The 17,923-nt window shown below is 43.2% G+C and overlaps 1 protein-coding gene across 13 annotated transcripts in view; it reads left to right on the top strand.

Moving 5' to 3' along the window:
* tango2 (transport and golgi organization 2 homolog (Drosophila)) overlaps positions 1-17,923 on the top strand; it is a 281,648-nt gene that overhangs the window by 170,362 nt on the left and 93,363 nt on the right. For all 13 annotated transcript variants that reach the window (XM_063074129.1, XM_063074128.1, XM_063074127.1 and 10 more), the window contains one exon: positions 7,937-8,025. In XM_063074129.1, the coding sequence (XP_062930199.1) occupies positions 7,937-8,025 (89 nt within the window). The remainder of the gene's footprint in view (positions 1-7,936; positions 8,026-17,923) is intronic.

Raw genomic sequence — 17,923 nt, 5'->3', positions numbered from 1 at the left:
TGTGATGTCATCTGAGGTCACTGACCGTGACCCCTCCGTTTCCAGATACGATCGTTTCCCTGTGGTGAACCCGGCACCCAGGCAAGGGTGGACACACACCAGGTTCCCACCGATCGTGCCTTTCCACCCTGAGCGTCTATGGCTTGATCCTGCGACCAGCCGTCCAAAAGCTTCCCACCGACTTGTGAGAGGCGCACCGCTTCCAGGGTCTCGTTACCTCGGGTGTCGTGTGTGTGTCCTGCCTTAGCGAACCTGTCCCTTTTTATCCCCCTGCTGGGGTATCGCCTGTCCATCACTTCAAACAGTTCAGGGTTCAAAGGGGGAGCCGATCTTGACAGCTCTCCTTCCCCTTCATTACACATCTCCAAATGCTGCTCCATTGTTTTCCTTATCTCTCTCTCCTGAAGACAGGTGGCAGACCAACTGCTGATCCCACTGGTGCCAGCCCAAGACAGCTAACATCTTTATCAATGTGTATTCTTGTCACACCATGGAACCCATTCAAATAAAATATCAAATACTCAGCCCACAAAAGCAGAGAACAAAGCATGCAAGCAACAGAAAACGAGTGGAAAAACACAGAATATGAAACACCCCTCCACAGAGCCATTGAACAGTCTAGGAATAAAATCATAGTTTCCATTGGTAGCAGAATCACACTTAAAGGAAGAAGTAGTAAAGGAAGTAATTTTATAAAATGTCTGAAAGAAATTGCCTGTGATCGTGTTGTTTGTTGGTGCCATTTTCTTCAGATGGGGGAAAAATGTGAATTAAGTGACTTCGACCGTGGAGTGATTGTTGGTTCCAGGTTTGAGTATGTCAGAAACTGCTGATCAGAGAATGGTGCGAAAAACAAAAAAAAACATCCAATGATTGGTTGTTCTGTCAGTAAAAACAGCTTGTTAATGAGAGAAGTCAGAGGAGAATGGCCTGGCTGGTTCAAGCCAACAGAAACCGACAGTGACTCAAATAACCACACGTTACAACAGAGGTGTGCAGAGCAGCATCTGAATGCACAATGCATCAAAACTTTTCGTGAAAGGCAACAGCAGCAGAAGACAACCGGGTTCCACTCCTGTAAATAATAATGTGGCCAATGGGTGTATGTCCTCTATTTTTAGACTTATCTCACCCACTCACAATTCTATAAGCCTCTGATAAGTCCAAAGTAAATTTTATTATCAGATGCTCAAAGCAGCTGCGCAGGTTCACTTTGTGGTTAAGAAGGCAGACGGTGTATTGGCCTTCATTAATCATGGAATTGAGTTTAGGAGCCGAGAGGTAATGTTGCAGCTATATAGGACTCTGGTCAGACCCCACTTGGAGTACTGTGCTCAGTTCTGATCGCCTCACTACAGGAAGGATGTAGAAGCCATAGAAAGGGTGCAGAGGAGATTTACAAGGATGTTGCCTGGATTGGGGAGCATGCCTTATGAAAACAGGTTGAGTGAACTCAGCCTTTTCCCCTTGGAGCGACGGAGGATGAGAGGTGACCTGATAGAGGTGTATAAGTTGATGAGAAGCATTGGTCGTGTGGATAGTCAGAAGCTTTTTCCCAGGGCTGAAATGGTTGCCACAAGAGGACACAGGTTTATGGTGCTGGGGAGTAGGTGCCGAGGAGATGTCAGGGGTAAGTTTTTTACTCAGAGAGTGGTGAGTGCGTGGAATGGGCTGCCGGCAATGGTGGTGGAGGTGGATACGATAAGCTCTTTTAAGAGACTTTTGGATAGGTACATGGAGCTAAGAAAAATAGAGGGCTATAGGTAAGCCTAGTAATTTCTAAGGTAGGGACATGTTCAGCACAACTTTGTGGGCCAAAGGGCCTGTATTGTGCAGTAGGTTTTCTATGTTTCTATGACTACATACATGTCACCATATACAGCCCAGAGATTCATTTTCCTGTGGACATATTCAGCAAATCTAGAAATAGTAACTGTTATAGCAGCAATGAAAGATCAAGTAGAATACAGAAGACAGCAAAACGTGCAAACGCAAATGTAAATAAATTACTAAACAACGAGAACATGAAACAACAAGATAAAGCGTCCTTAAAGTGAGATCATTGGTTGTGCGACCATCTCAATGGATGGGCAAGTTAGTTTACTTATCCCCTCTTCTTCAAAAGCCTGATGGTTGAGGGGTAGTAACTGTTCTTGAACCTGGTGGTGTGAGACCTGGAGCTCTTGTACCTTCTACATGATGGCAGCGGCGAGAAAAGAGCATGGCCTGGAGGGTGGGGATCACTGATGTTGGATGCTGCTTTCCTATGATAGCATTTCTTGTATTTGTGCTCAATGCTTGGGAGGGCTTTTCCCATGATTTGGGATGGCTTTACCTGTAATAAGGTCACCCTTCAGCCTCATTTGCTCCAGTGAAAATAGTAGCTTATCAACCATTGCAAAATGCCCAATTGATTCAAAACTGCACATTTAATGTTGCAAAAGCTTATCAACTTGTTCGTCTTTCATTGCCTTTGTACTACATTTGCAAATTGATCTTAAACATGCAAAATTCTGCAGATGCTGGAAATACAAAGCAAATCGTCCCCTTTTCTCTCCAGTCCTTAAGAAGGGTCTCAGCCTGAAACATAATCTTTATTCATTTACTTATTTATCTGTCTGTTTATTTATTTTATTGAGATACAGTGCAAAATAGGCCCTCCCAGCCCTTTGATCCACACCATCCAGCAATCTCCCGATTTAATCTTAGCCTAATCATGGGACAATTTACAAATACCAATTAACCTACTAACTGGTACATTGTTGGACTGTGGGAGGAAACCCACACAGTCACAGGGAAAACATACAAACTTCTTACAGGCAGCAGTGAGAATTGAACCTCGGACGCCAGTACTGTATAGCATTGTGCTAACCAATGCGCTACCATGTGGCATCTGTCTATAGGTGTTACCTGACCCGCTAAGTTCCCACTGCATTTTGTGTGCGTTGCGCATTGATCTGCTATGTGCAAAATCCCTCCTTGGTGCCTCTTGCACTATCTTCAGTCTCCAATGTAAGTCAATTGCTTTATCTCTCTGAAGTCTCCTCTATGTTTCTTTTTGACATTTGCTCAGTTAACTTTAACTGGGTCTAAAAACAAAGCAGACCCTAAACACAAGATTCTGCAGTTGCTGGAAATCCAGAGTGACACACCAAATACTGGAGGAACTCAGCAGATCAAGCAACATCTGTGCAGAGGAATAAGGAGATACTGTTTCAGATTGAGATCCTTAATCAAGCGGAAAGAAGCCTGAATAAGAAAGTTGGGAAGGGAAAGTACCTGTTGGCAGGCGGTTGATAAAGCCAGGTGAGGGGGAAGGTTGGGAATTGTGAGGCTAAGCACATTTCCAATGCAATATTTCAATTTGCTGATGACACCACTGTTGTTGACCAAATCAAAGGTGGTAATGAATCAGCCTATCGGAGGGAGATTGAACATCTGGCTGAGTGGAGCTACAACAACATCCTCATGCTCAGTCAGCAAGCCCAAGCAGCTGATTATTGACTTCAGGTGGAAGAAACTGAAGGTTCATATGGAGATCAAAGGTAGAGAGGGTCAATAACTTTAAATTCCTTGGTATTATCATTTCAAGGGATCTGTCCCAGGTCCAGCATGAAAGTGCCATTACGAAGAAGGCATGGCAGCACCTCTGTCTCCTTAGCAGTTTGCAAAGATTTGGCATGACATCTAAAACTTTGACAAACCTCAATAGAAATATATTGACTGGTTACATCTTGGCCTGGCATGGAAACACCAATGCCCTTGAACAGAAAGTGCTACAGAAAGCAGTAGATGCAGCCTAGTCCATCACGGGTAAAGCCCTCCCAACCATTAAGCACATCTATATGTAGTACTGTCATAGGAAAGCAGGGGCCCCACCACCCAAGTCATGTTCTTTTCTCACTGCTGCCATCAGGAAGAGGGTATAGGAACCTCAGGACTCACACCACCAGGTTTAGGAGCAGTTATTCCCGCTCAGCCTTGAACCAGATGGGGAAACATCGCTCAACTTTGGATCGTGTCAAAGACTCCCAAAGAAGACAGCGTAATTTAGATCATTTACAGATATAGGTAGAGAAATGACATATAGCATTTCACCCAGATAAATGTGAGATGTTGCACCTTGGTAGGGCAAATGCAAGGAGACAGTACACTGTTAAGGGAAATATCCTTACCAGTGTTGCTGACTAGAGAAATCTTTGGATTCAAGTTCATAGCTTCTTCAAAATGGCTACACAAGTCAATAAGGTGGTTAGAAGGCTTGTGGAATACTTGCTTCTATTAGTTGAGGTATTTAGTCCAAAAATCAAGAGATTATTTTGAAACTTTATAAAACTCTGGTCAGGCCGCATCTGGAGTATTGCATGCAGTTCTGTTCACCCCACTATAGGAAGGATGTTGAGGCTTTGGATAGGGTGCCTGGTTTAGAGGGCATGTGTTATCATGAGAGCCTGGATAAACCATGGGCTGTCTTCTCTGGAGTGGTGGAGGCTGAGGGGAGATCTGATAGAGGTTTATAAGATTATGAGAGGATAGAGTAGACAGGGAGTATCTGTTTCCCAGTGTTGAAATGTCTAATAGCAGAGGGTAGAGGCAAATACATTGGAGGCATTTAAAAGACGTTTAGATAGGCACATGGATGTGAGGAAGATGAAGAGAGATGGACATTGTATAGATAGGAGGGATTAGTTTTTGGGTGTGCTTGATTTGCTTTTTAGCTGGTTTGGCATTATATTGTGGGCCAAAAGGCCTGTTCCTGTGCTGTACTATGCCCTATGTTCTACGTTCTCTGCTCTAAATTCACTCACCCCATCACTGAACTGCGTCCACAAAGTGTGGACTTACTTCCAAAGACTCTTCATCTCATGATCTTAATATTTATTGCTTATTTATTTATTATTATTAATTCTTTTTTTTAATTTTGTATTTGCACAGTTTGTTGTCTTGTGCATATTGGTTGTTTGTCCATTCTGTTGTGTGCGATCATTCATTGATTCTGTCGTGTTTCTTGCATTTACTGGATATGCCTGCAAGTAAATGATCTCAGGGTTGTATATGGTTTCATATATGTACTTTGATAATAAATTTATTTTGAACTTTGTGGGAAGAAAGATGAAGTGAGAAACTGGGAGATGTTCACTTCCCAGTTAGATAAAGGGCTGAAGAAGAAGGAATTTGATAGAAGAGGAGAGTGGACCATGGAAAAAAGGGAAGGAGGAAGGGCACGAGAGGGAGTTGATAACCAGGCAAGGAGAACAGAAGGGTTAAGAGGGGAGCCAGAATGAGGAATGAAAAAAGAGAGAAGAGGGAGGAGGGAAGAAATTACCAGAAGTTAAAGAATTAAATGTTCATGCCGTCGGATTGGAGATGACCCAAACAGAATATGAGTTGTTGCTCCCCCAACCTAGAGTTGTCTCATCGTGGCTGTAGATGAACAGGAAGTAGAATTAAGATGGATGGCCGCTAGAAAATCCCATTTATTGTGGCAGCTGGAATGAAGGTGCTCAATGAGTTAGATTAGATTATGAGGACACTCATTCCTCGTTTATTGTCATTTAGAAATGCATGCATTAGAGTTCAAGAGCTGAGAGGTAATGTTGCAGCTATATAGGACCCTGGTCAGACCCCACCTGGAGTACTGTGCTCAGTTCTGGTCACCTTGCTACAGGATGTGGAAACTATAGAAAGGGTGCAGAGGATATTTACAAGGATGTTGCCTGGATTGGGGAGCATGCCCTATGACATTAGGTTGAGTGAACTTGGCCTTTTCTCCTTGGAGTGACAGAGGTTAAGAGGTGACCTGATAGAGGTGTATAAGATGATGAGAGGCATTGATCGTGTGGATAGTCAGAAGCTTTTTCCCCAGAGCTGAAATAGCTAACATGAGAGGGCACAGTTTTAAAGTGCTTGGAAGTAGGTACAGGGGAGATGTTGGGGGTCAGTTTTTTTATGCAGAGAGTGGTGAGTGCGTGGAATGGGCTGCCAGCAACGATGGTGGAGGTGGATACAATAGGGTCTTTTAAGAGACTCTTAGATAGGTAATGGAGCTTAGAAAAATAGGGGGCTATGGGTAACCCTTGGTAATTTCAAAAGTAAGTACATGTTCGCACAGCATTGTTGCTGTATTGTGCCCTAGGTTTTCTAGGTTTCTGTGTTTCTAACTTAGTGGTCTACCAATCTATGTCAGGCCTCACCAATGTAGAGGTCACACTTGGGAGCACTGGATAACGTAGAATACCCCGACATTCATACAGGTGATGTGTTGCATCACCTGGAAGGATTATTTTAGGTTCTGAATGGTAGTGATGGAGCAGATATAGCACTTGTCCAAGCTGGAGGAGCAACCCCTCCACTCAATCTCTGCCTCTTATCACATTGTACACCTCTATCCAGTCACCACTTATCCTCCATTGCTCCAAAGAGAAAATCTCTCGCTTGCTTAATCTGTCCTCGTTAAACATGCTCTCTGATCCAGGCAGCGTCCTGGTAAATCTCCTCTGCACCACCTCTAAATCTTCCACGTCCTTCCTTTAATGTATGACCAGAACTGAACACGATATTTTAAATAACATGTGCAAAATGCTGGAGGGACTTAGCAGGTCAGACAGCATCTATCTGAATGAATAGATAATCAACTTTTCTGGCTGAGACTCTTCTTCAGGACTGTGAAGGAAGGGGGAAGATGCCAGAACCTAAAAATGAGGGGAGGGGAAGGAGATGAGCTGGAGGGTGGTAGATGAAGCCAGCTGGGTGGAAAATAGCAAGGGCTGGAGAGAAAGGAATCTGATAGGAGTGGAGAGTGGACCATGGGAGAAAGGAAACAAGGAGGGGACTCAGGAGGATGTAATAGGCAGATGAGAAGACGTAAAAGTTCAGAGTGGGGAATAGAGAAAGGGGGGAGAATTTGTTTATCAGAAGAAGAAATCGATATTCATGCCATCAGGTTGTCGTGTGTAACCAGGGTTTTATAGAGATGCATTATTACCACGTAGCACTTGAACTCAATCCCCTGCCTGATGAAGGCCAACACACTATATGTCTTCTTCACTACCCTGTCAGTTTCTGCGGCAATTAATTTCACGTGTGAAATAGTCTTTCAAATTCGTTCTGCTTGTACATCCTACAATGAAAAGCTCTTTCAGTATAAATATCTTTCTTCAGTATATTTCTATCTTTATACTTTGTGGATGTTTGGCAAACTTCCGTAGATGTGTTGTGGAGAGTGTATTGACTGGGTGCGTAACTACCTAGCATGGAAACACCAATGCCTTTGAATGGAAAATCCTACAAAAGGTAGTGCATTCAGCCCTGTACATCACAGCTATAGCCCTCCCCACCATTGAACACGTCTTCATGAAACACCCCCATAGGAAAGCAGCATCAATCATCAGAGATCCCCACTACCCAGGCCATGCTCTTTCCTCGCTGCTGGCATCAGGAAGAAGGTACAAGAACCTCAGAACTCATACCACCAGGTTCAGGAACAGTTACTACCCCTCAACCATCAGGCTCGTGAACAGAAGGGAATAACAACACTCATTTGCCCATCCACTAAGATGTCCCCACAACAAGTGATCTCACTTCGAGGAATCTATATCCCATTACATCATGTTTTCGTTATCTATTGCTATTTATTTATATTTGCAGTTGCACAGCTTGTAGTCCTCTGCACTCTGGTTGATCTTTCATTGATCCTGTTATAATTACTATTCTATAGATTTGTTGAGTATTCCCGCAGGAAAATTAATCTTAGGGTTGTATTATTTTAAAATTATTTTATTGAGGTACAGTGTGGAATTAGCCCTTTGAGCCGCGGTGCCCAGCAATCCCTCGATTTAACCCTAACCTAATCACAGGACAATTTACAATGACCAATTAAGCTACGTCTTTGGACAGTGGGAGGGAAATTATTTTGAACTTTGAACTTTTTTTGCAGGTTAATCCTGGCAGCAAACAGAGATGAATTTTATTCTAGACCATCAAAACCAGCAGAGTTCTGGACAAACAACCGCAGCATCTTAAGCGGTAAGGATCTCTCCTCACTACATCTGTAACCCTACAAATGGTTTAGGTGCAGCAAGCATAATCAATGTGTATTTTCTTTTGTTGTATCAGAATCAGAACCTGAACCAGGTTTAATATCACCAGCGTATGTTGTGAAATTTGTTAACTTAGCGGCAGCAGTACAATGCCATACACGATTATAGAGAAAGAAAGTGAATTGCAGTAAGTCTGTGCATGCATATTAAATAGTTAAGTTAAAATAAGTAGTGCAAAAATAGAAATAAATAGAAATAAATCCCAGCTCTTTACTTCATCCCTCCCCCTTCAGGTTTCACCTGCCACCTTTTCTCTCGCCTCCCCCAACCTTTTAAATCTACTCCCCAGCTTTTTGTCTCCAGTCCTGCCAAAGTGTCTCAACCCAAAATGTCAACTGTACTCTTTTCCATAGATGCTGTCTGGCCTGCTGAGTTCCCTTAGTATTAACTATTGTGTGTGTTGCTTGGATTTCCAGCGTCTGCAGATTTTCTCTTGTTTAAGTCCTGACATTTGTTGTTTTGTGGCAGCAGTACAGTTGTTGTTCCCTTGAGCGCCTTGCGGTGCTCGGACGTCAACCTTGCTGTTTCTGTAGCATTCTTGTCTGGTTTTTACGAAGCTGAGTGGCTAGCTCGACACTCAATCCAGCACAGATGGAAAGCGTGCAAGGAGCCGGCCGGATTCAAACCCAGGTCCACTCGCCTCGAAGTCTAGTGCAGAAGCCATTTACACCACTGGCCGGCCAGCAGTACAGTGCAAGGCATAAAATACACTCTTAAGTTTCAGTAAGAAATATATACAGTAACTGTGCAAAAGTCTTAGATACACGTAAATAAATTGTGTAAAGCGAAGATGCTTTCAAAAATAATTAAATGAAAAGTTTCTAAACATCAAAATAATTTACTATAAACAGTAAAAAGCTAAATCAAATCAATATTTGGTGTGACCTCCCTTTGCTTCTAAAACTGCATTAATTCTCTTCGGTACACTATCATACAGTTTTATTAGAAAATCAGCTGGTAGGTTGTTCCAAGCATCTTGGAGAACTTGCCACAGTTCTTCTACAGGCTTTGGCTGTCTTGTTTGCTTCCGTCTCTCCAGGTAATCACGGACAGCATCAGTGATGTTGAGATCAGGACTCTGTGTAGGCTATACCAGCTGAAACCATAAAAAAATATCTAGGATGTCTAATACTTTTACGCAATACTGGATATGTAAAAATAAGTAGTGCAAAAATGAGAGCAAAAAGAGTGAGGTAGTGTTCATGGCTCAGAAATCTGATTGTGGAGGGTAGAAGCTGTTCCTAAAACACTGACACCAAAAGAGATAGGAGCAGAACTGGGGCACCCCCGCCCCCCCATTGAGTCTGTTCCATCATTTCATCTTGGCTGATCCATTTCCCTCTCAACCCCATTCTCCTGCCTTCTCACTGTAACATTTCATGCCCTGAGTAATCAAGAATCTATTAACCTCCTCCTTAAATACACCCATTAACCCTGCTCCCACAGATGCCTGTGGCAACAAATTCCACAGATTCACCACCCTCTGGCTAAAGAAATTCCTCCTCATCGCTGTTCTAAAAGGACATCTCTCTCTTCTGAGGCTGTGCCATCTGATCCTAAACTCACCCTCTATAGGAAACATCCTCTCCTCATCCATTCATATAGGTCTTTTGACATTCGATAGGTTTCATTAAGATCCTGTTCCCCCCCCCCCCCAAATTCTTCTAAAATTCAGCGAGTACAGGCCCAAAGCCATCAAATGCTCCTCATATGAAAACCCTTTCATTCCCGGAATCATTCCTGTGAACCACCTCTGAACCTTCTCCAATATCAGCACATGCTCTCTTAGATAATGGACCCAAGGTTGCTCACAATACTCCAGGAGAGGCCTCACTAGGCCTTAGAAAGTCATAGCATTACGTCCTTGCTTTTATATGTTAATATTGTATTTGCCTTCCTCACCACCGACTCAACCTGGAAGTTAACCTTCAGGGAATCCAGCACGAGAACTCCCGAGTCTTTGCACTTCGTATTTTTCCATTTTTTGCCTGTTTAGAAGATAGTTTGCTCTTTTATTTCTTCTACCAAAGTGCATGACCATACACTTCCCAACACTGTATTCCATCTGCCACTTCTTTGCCCATTCTCCTAATTTGTCTTAAGTCCTTCTTCAACCTCCCTGCTTCTTCATTCCGCCCCTCCAACTGTCTTCGTATCATCCGCAAACTTGGCCACAAAGCCATCGAATCTGTCATCGAAATCATTGACATACAACATAACAAGGAGCGATCCCAACACTGACCCCAGCAGAACACCACTAATCAATGGCAGCCAATCGGAAAAGGCTCACTTTATTCCCAGTCTTTGTCTCCTGCCAATCAGCCAATTCTCTATCTATGCTCGTATCTTTCCTGTAATACCATGGGCTCTTTTTTATCTTGCTAAGCAGCCTCATGTGTGGCACCTTGTCAACAGCCTTCTGAAATCCAAGTAAACAACATCCACTGATTCTCCTTTGTTTATCCTGCTTGTAATTTCCTCAAATAATTCCACAGATTTGTCAGGCAAGATTTTTCTTAAAGGAAACCATGCTGACTTTGTTTTATAATGTGCCTCCAAGTCCCAGTGCCCTTGAACTGAAAATCTAACAGAAAAGTGTGGATATGGCTTAGTCCATCATGGGTAAAGCCGTCCCCACCATTGAGTACATCTGCACTGAGCATTATCGCAGGAGAGCAGCATCTTTCATTAGTGAACCCCACTACCCAGGTCATGGTCTCCTCTCACTGCTGACATCAGGAAGAAGGTCAGCCATCAGGCCTATTTGTTTGTTTGTTTATTTATTTATTTCGATTTTTATCGTTTCTCAGCTCAAGCTGGTAAAACTATGGTACAGGCATAGTCAAAAACAGTCATTTCTCAATTGCCAGGAACTCTTAGACTATTCCAGTGATGCTTAGTATTGTGGCTTTCTGGAAATTTACATAAATATTGCTGTGTAGGCCTAATTGTTTAATACTATTGGATAGTGACTTTGGGATGATACCAGTTGTAGATATTACTATTGGGACAATGTATACGCTGTTCATGTTCCATGGTCTTTCAATTTCCTCTTTTAGTTCAGCATATTTTTGGTGTTTTTCACTTATTGATTTCTGGATGTTATGTGTGTTTAGAATGGCTGTATCCATTAACTAAGTTGGTTTTGCTTGTTTATCCTGTAATATTATACCCAGACAGTTATTATGGATTGTCCTATCTGTAATAATGGATCAGTCATAATATAATTTGTGAGACTCTTGACTCTGAAACTGGATCAGGATTGTACTGAAAGTAAGGAATAGTTTCTTTTCTGAATTTGTATTTTCAAACAAGATTTTGGTGTATGATATTTGTTACTTTATTGTGGTGTGTAAGTAATCAGATTGAGTTCAACTGCTGTAGGATCCTGTAATGTGCTGGATTGTTTCCGGTTTCAGTTGGCATCTTCTGCATTTATCATTTGCATTTATTGGTCTTTTATTATCTATTTTTGATCTATTTTTTGTGTGTTAACCACCTGGAACTGTATTGCCACACCCTTGCCACATGGAAATCTTCTGCTTCTGGGAAGAGGTTTCCAACTTTGAGCCAGGCATTCAACGTTTCCTTGTCAACACCTAGTCTGCTCAGATCATGGGGTTATCTTCCAAAGAGGATCATCCTCTTCCATTGGTTAACTTTTTCTCATACAGTGATATTTTTCTGAGTTGTACTTCCATTTAAGTTTAGTGGTGTGTACTTCATATCAGAATTGCATATGCTTGCCTGGAGTGCTAAATCCTGGTTTTGATGATGGAAGTATATCCTTAGAAGTTTTATCTAACTGTTCTGTAAATGTTTATGTCTTCTATTCCTCTTCCTCCTTCTGTCCTTGATGGTGTTAATCAAAGTGCATTTGAGTGTACATAGTTGTTTCTAAAATTTGTCATTTCAGTTTGGGGACCGGCAGATGTCATATCTTTCACTAACCACTCGATAATGCTCAACTATGCTTAGCTTGCACTTGGGTACACCAAAGTTTTATAGCTTCAAGATTGTATGTTTGCTAATTGCTGATGAAGCATCGAATACGCATCCTCGACTTTTGGAGTAATCACTATTGGAGTGAGGGCACGTCATGCAAGTATGACAAATCCGTAGGTTCACCGGCAGCAGCAATTGTTTTGATTTGGATACTATAGTGACCTGGGTTCAATTCTATCACTGTCTGTAAGGAGTTTGTATGTTCTCCCTGTGACCACATGTGTTCCAGTTTCCCCCAGGATTCCAAAAACGTATGAGTTCAATGGTTTACAGATTCCATTTAACATCAAATGCAACTGAAACTTTGAGAGTGTTACAGTCTGCAGCATCACTTATTTTGGCAGCAGTGTACGCTGCTGTCTCAATGTTCCAGTCTCTCACCATGCTTCATTCAGTGACACTAGCGTAGAATTGGGTCGTCCACATGGCGCACCCAAAGGCGCACATCTTCCAGGTCGCTCTTGGCGGTAGTAAAAACACTTGGTGAGCCCACCACCATGAAGAACCACAGATTGAGTGCAGCTGTAGGTCAGGGACTCTGACAGGACCCCAGCCACCTTGGAAAGGAAAGAAGAGACGTTAGAGAGAAGAATTTTAAACTGTTTCACAGATGGGCCGAGAGAAGTTGCCCGCAGGCATCATATTTAGCTCTTCCCTCGCTGAGTTAGTAGGTTAATTCTTCCTGTAGCTAGAATTGGGCAGCGTGGGCTCATTGGGCCAAAAGGGCCTGTTACTTAAATCTAAATGTGTTTTATGTTGCAGGGAAGGTGGAGGGGTGGAGAGGTTGGGGTCTATGATTGGGAGGACACAATGAGGAACTTGAGTAATTTAACTTGTAGTGAGGATGGTTTACGCTGTTTTCATCTCTCTTCATGACCTGATTCTTGTTATCTCTGTAAACTCCTTCAGCTCTGCAACCTTCTAAGATAACAACTTCTTGGGCCCTTAGCTTCCAGTGGAGCACAAGCCATTGATAACCTCCTGTCTCTATCATCCAAAGTTGATGGTAGGGTTGGAGTTCATCAATGTTTCTGCAATCCATTGTATCCACTGTACAGGTGATTGGCCCATACAGCTTCACAAGCCTCTCACAATGGAGACCTAGGGTTGGACATGGAGAGGCCTCCAAGTTAACTGTCCTGCTTCAATTCTAGCCCCCAATTGTCCCTGAATTTAATTCCTTAATCTTTGGTACTTATACTTTAAATTATATGCACCTTAAGTTCTGAGGTTTTGTCACTAAATCCCTGTTCTTCAGCCTCCATCTCCTCATTTAAGCTCATCCTTTTAAAACAACCTCCTTGTCCTTGTATTTCGTCACCTATTCTCTTATCTCTTCAGGCAATCAAATTTTAATTGCAAATATTCTTGAGAAGCTCCTTGAAATATTTTGCTGTGTTCAATGGTGTCTAAATGCAATTTTTTTTGTTACTTTTGTTGGTGGAAGAACTTGAGACCTGGTGCTAGGCAAATAACCTCTTCCTTAATGTCAGCAAGACAAAGGAGATGGATTTGCATGGTCTTCTGTCCGCTCCAATCATATTACCCCTTCGCCAACCCTTTCTCTCTTTCACCTATCAACTTCCCAGTTCTTTACTTTACTCCCTCCCCCTCTTCCTGTTTCACCTATCACCTGCCACCTTCCTCCCCTCCCCCCACCTTCTTATTCTGACTTTTCCTCTTCCTTTCCAGTCCTGATGAAGGGTTTCAGTTCAAAACGTCGACTATTTTCTCTTTTCCATAGATACTGCCTGGCCTTGTGAGTTCCTCTAGCATTTCATATATGTTGCTTTGGATTTCCAGCATCTATCGATTATCACTTTCAGAAGAACTTGCACCACTCACCCCCTCTATATGTTGTGTTGTGGTGTATTAAGTTTTGTAAAAATATTGGATAAAAGTGTGAACAATTCGAAGTAACACTTTAGCTCTTGGTGAGTGTGTAGCATGTAAAGTGTCACGGTATCTGTACAAGTTAAACACTGTAGGTTTGTTAAATGTTTGTCAATAGCAGTTGGATTATTTCTTGACCTCAAGGCACCAGTGGCATGAGCACAAAAGACCAAAGAATTTATCTGCCTCTGGGTGTCTCTCAGTGTTTGTGGATTGAACCCCTATTTATTGGGGTGCCTTTCGCTTGGTTCTTGGGACTTCACCTAGACCAAGGAATCGAGGTCGATCAGTGCCTAGGACAGACCCTGGGTGATTTCAGAGTTGGAATTCAGAGTTCCCCTAACAACGGTGGCCATGCTGTCTTCTCACTGCTGAAGGAGGTACAAAAGCCTTTGGTCCTACACCATCAGAGGGTCAAGAACAGTTATTACCATGGAACTATCAGGCTGCTGAACCAGTGTGCATAACTTCACTCACCTCAGCACCAAACTGAATCCTTAATGTATGGATGTCCAGTCCTTATATACTTCCATCCCCCATCAGGAAGGTCTCAAAGCTCTACGCTTCTTTTTGGATTCCAGACCTAATCAGTTCCCCTCTACCACCACTCTGCTCCGTCTAGCGGAATTAGTCCTTACTCTTAATAATTTCTCCTTTTGCTCCTCCCATTTCCTCCAAACTAAAGGTGTAGCTATGGGCACCCGTATGGGTCCTAGCTATGCCTGCCTTTTTGTTGGGTTTGTGGAACAATCTATGTTCCGTGCCTATTCTGGTATCTGTCCCCCACTTTTCCTTCGCTACATCGACGACTGCATTGGCGCTGCTTCCTGCACACATGCAGAACTCGTTGACTTTATTAACTTTGCCTCCAACTTTCACCCTGCCCTCAAGTTTACCTGGTCCATTTCCGACACCTCCCTCCCCTTTCTAGATCTTTCTGTCTCTGTCTCTGGAGACAGCTTATCCACTGATGTCTACTATAAGCCTACTGACTCTCACAGCTATCTGGACTATTCCTCTTCTCACCCTGTCTCTTGCAAAAACGCCATCCCCTTCTCGCAATTCCTCCGTCTCCGCCGCATCTGCTCTCAGGATGAGGCTTTTCATTCTAGGACGAGGGAGATGTCTTCAATTTTTAATGAAAGGGGCTTCCCTTCCTCCACTATCAACTCTGCTCTTAAACGCATCTCCCCCATTTCACGTACATCTGCTCTCACTCCATCCTCCCACCACCCCACTAGGAATAGGGTTCCCCTGGTCCTCACCTACCACCCCACCAGCCTCCGGGTCCAACATATTATTCTCCGTAACTTCCGCCACCTCCAACGGGATCCCACCACTAAGCACATCTTTCCCTCCCCCCCCTCTCTGCATTCCGCAGGGATCGCTCCCTACACAACTCCCTTGTCCATTCGTCCCCCCCATCTCTCCCCACTGATCTCCCTCCTGGCACTTATCCGTGTAAGCGGAACAAGTGCTACACATGCCCTTACACTTCCTCCCTTACCACCATTCAGGGCCCCAAACAGTCCTTCCAGGTGAGGCATCACTTCACCTGTGAGTCGACTGGGGTGATATACTGCGTCCGGTGCTCCCGATGTGGCCTTTTATATATTGGTGAGACCCGACGCAGACTGGGAGACCGCTTTGCTGAACATCTACGCTCTGTCGGCCAGAGAAAGCAGGATCTCCCAGTGGCCACACATTTTAATTCCACATCCCATTCCCATTCTGACATGTCTATCCACGGCCTCCTCTACTGTAAAGATGAAGCCACACTCAGGTTGGAGGAACAACACCTTATATTCCGTCTGGGTAGCCTCCAACCTGATGACATGAACATCGACTTCTCTAACTTCCGCTAATGCCCCACCTCCCCTTCATACCCCATCTGTTACTTATTTTTATACACACATTCTTTCTCTCACTCTCCTTTTTCTCCCTCTGTCCCTCTGAATATACCTCTTGCCCATCCTCTGGGTCACCCCCCCCCCGTCTTTCTTCCTGGACCTCCTGTCCCATGATCCTCTCGTATCCCCTTTTGCCTATCACCTGTCCAGCTCTCGGCTCTATCCCTCCCCCTCCTGTCTTCTCCTATCATTTTGGATCTCCCCCTCCCCCTCCAGCTTTCAAATCCCTTACTCACTCTTCCTTCAGTTAGTCCTGACGAAGGGTCTCGGCCTGAAACGTCGACTGCGCCTCTTCCTATAGATGCTGCTTGGCCTGCTGCGTTCACCAGCAACTTTGATGTGTGTTGCTTGAATTTCCAGCATCTGCAGAATTCCTGTTGTTTTGATGAATGATGTTGGCCACTTTATTATTATTATTTTATATTTACAAAATTTGTCTTACACATTGGTTGCTTGTCCGTCTTTATTTGTGTATAGTTTTTCACTGATTCTAGTGTAGTTCTTTGTATCTTGTGTCAGTGCCCGCAAGATAATAAACATCAGGCTTATATGTACATAGTGACATATACATACTTCGATAATAAATTTACTTTGAACTTTGAGCTTTGATCTGCTCAGTCCAGAATTTCTGCCTCAGTCAGTGACATTGTTTCTATGTTGCCCAGAGCATTTTAGAAACAGAGAAGACAGGGTTGGATCTGGACTCCGATCTCTTCGATAGCACATGGCTATTTAATTGTGAATAATGCCCATGTGTGTACAGCCTGGCAATATATGTATTACCAGGCTCAAAGACAGCACCTATCCCACTGCTATCCAATACCAAGGAAAGATGGAACCTTAACCTCACAATCAACCTTGTCATGGCTCTTGCACCTTATTGTCAACCTGCACTGCACTTTCACTATAACTGTAGTACTTTATTCTGAACTCTGTTATTGTTTTACCTTGTAAAAAAAGAAAAGAGGGTGCTGTCCAAGTTGCATGCCATCTTGGACAATGTCTCCCATCCACTACATAATGTACTGGGTGGGCACAGGAGTACATTCAGCCAGAGACTCATTCCACCGAGATGCAACACAGAGCGTCATAGGAAGTCATTCCTGCCTGTGGCCATCAAACTTTACAACTCCTCTCTTGGAGGGTCAGACACCTTGAGCCAATAGGCTGGTCCTGGACTTATTTCCTGGCATAATTTACATATTACTATTTAATTATTTATGGTGCAACTGTAATGAAAACCAATTTCCCCTGGGATCAATAAAGTATGACTATGACTATGACTACTACCTGAATGCAGTGAATGAACCCTATGTAAGACAAATTTTTCACTGTACCCTGGTAAATGCGATAATAGTAAACTAATTTACCAATTTATCTTACCAATTTAATTTACTCGTTAAGACGATTGCACACAAATTCCTACAGAATAGCTACATGGGAAAGAAAATTAATTGGGCCAACAAAAAAAAACAGGAAACCTAACAACAAGGAGGAACCTGTCACTACTGCCTATCTTCCTTATATCTCCACGGTTTCTCGAAGGATTTCCAGGATCCAGATTAATGCCATTTGCAAACCTGTAAGGAAGTTCAAATCCCAGTTTATGCGGGTCAAAGATGACCTGGGACTCAGGTCGACTGGCATTTACATGACTCCCTGTGAATGTGGAGCAGCGCATGTCAGTAAAGTGGAAACCCGCATCAAGGAGCACAGAAAGTGTATCCGTTTGGGTTACCCAGAGAAATCGGCAGTACCAGAACATTTTATACATAATAGCCACAGGATTGACATCGACAGCACGAAACTGCGGTGCCATGCCAATTGCTTTTGGGACCGCCTGGTGTAGAAAGCCATTGAAATAAGACTAGAGAGTAAGAATTTTAACAAAGATGAAGGCCTCGCTCTAAGTAAGATCCAGAATATGACTGTGAACAAGATGAGACAACAAAAACCTGATTGGTTGAGGACTAACCAATGAGGAGGGCCGGACAACGTAAGTTGAGTATATATACC

The sequence above is a fragment of the Mobula hypostoma genome, chromosome 21 (genome assembly GCF_963921235.1).
Source record: "Mobula hypostoma chromosome 21, sMobHyp1.1, whole genome shotgun sequence".
NCBI lineage: Eukaryota > Metazoa > Chordata > Chondrichthyes > Myliobatiformes > Myliobatidae > Mobula > Mobula hypostoma.
The sequence above is the reverse complement of the archived record's forward strand: the minus strand, read 5'-3'. Positions and strand labels throughout refer to the sequence as shown.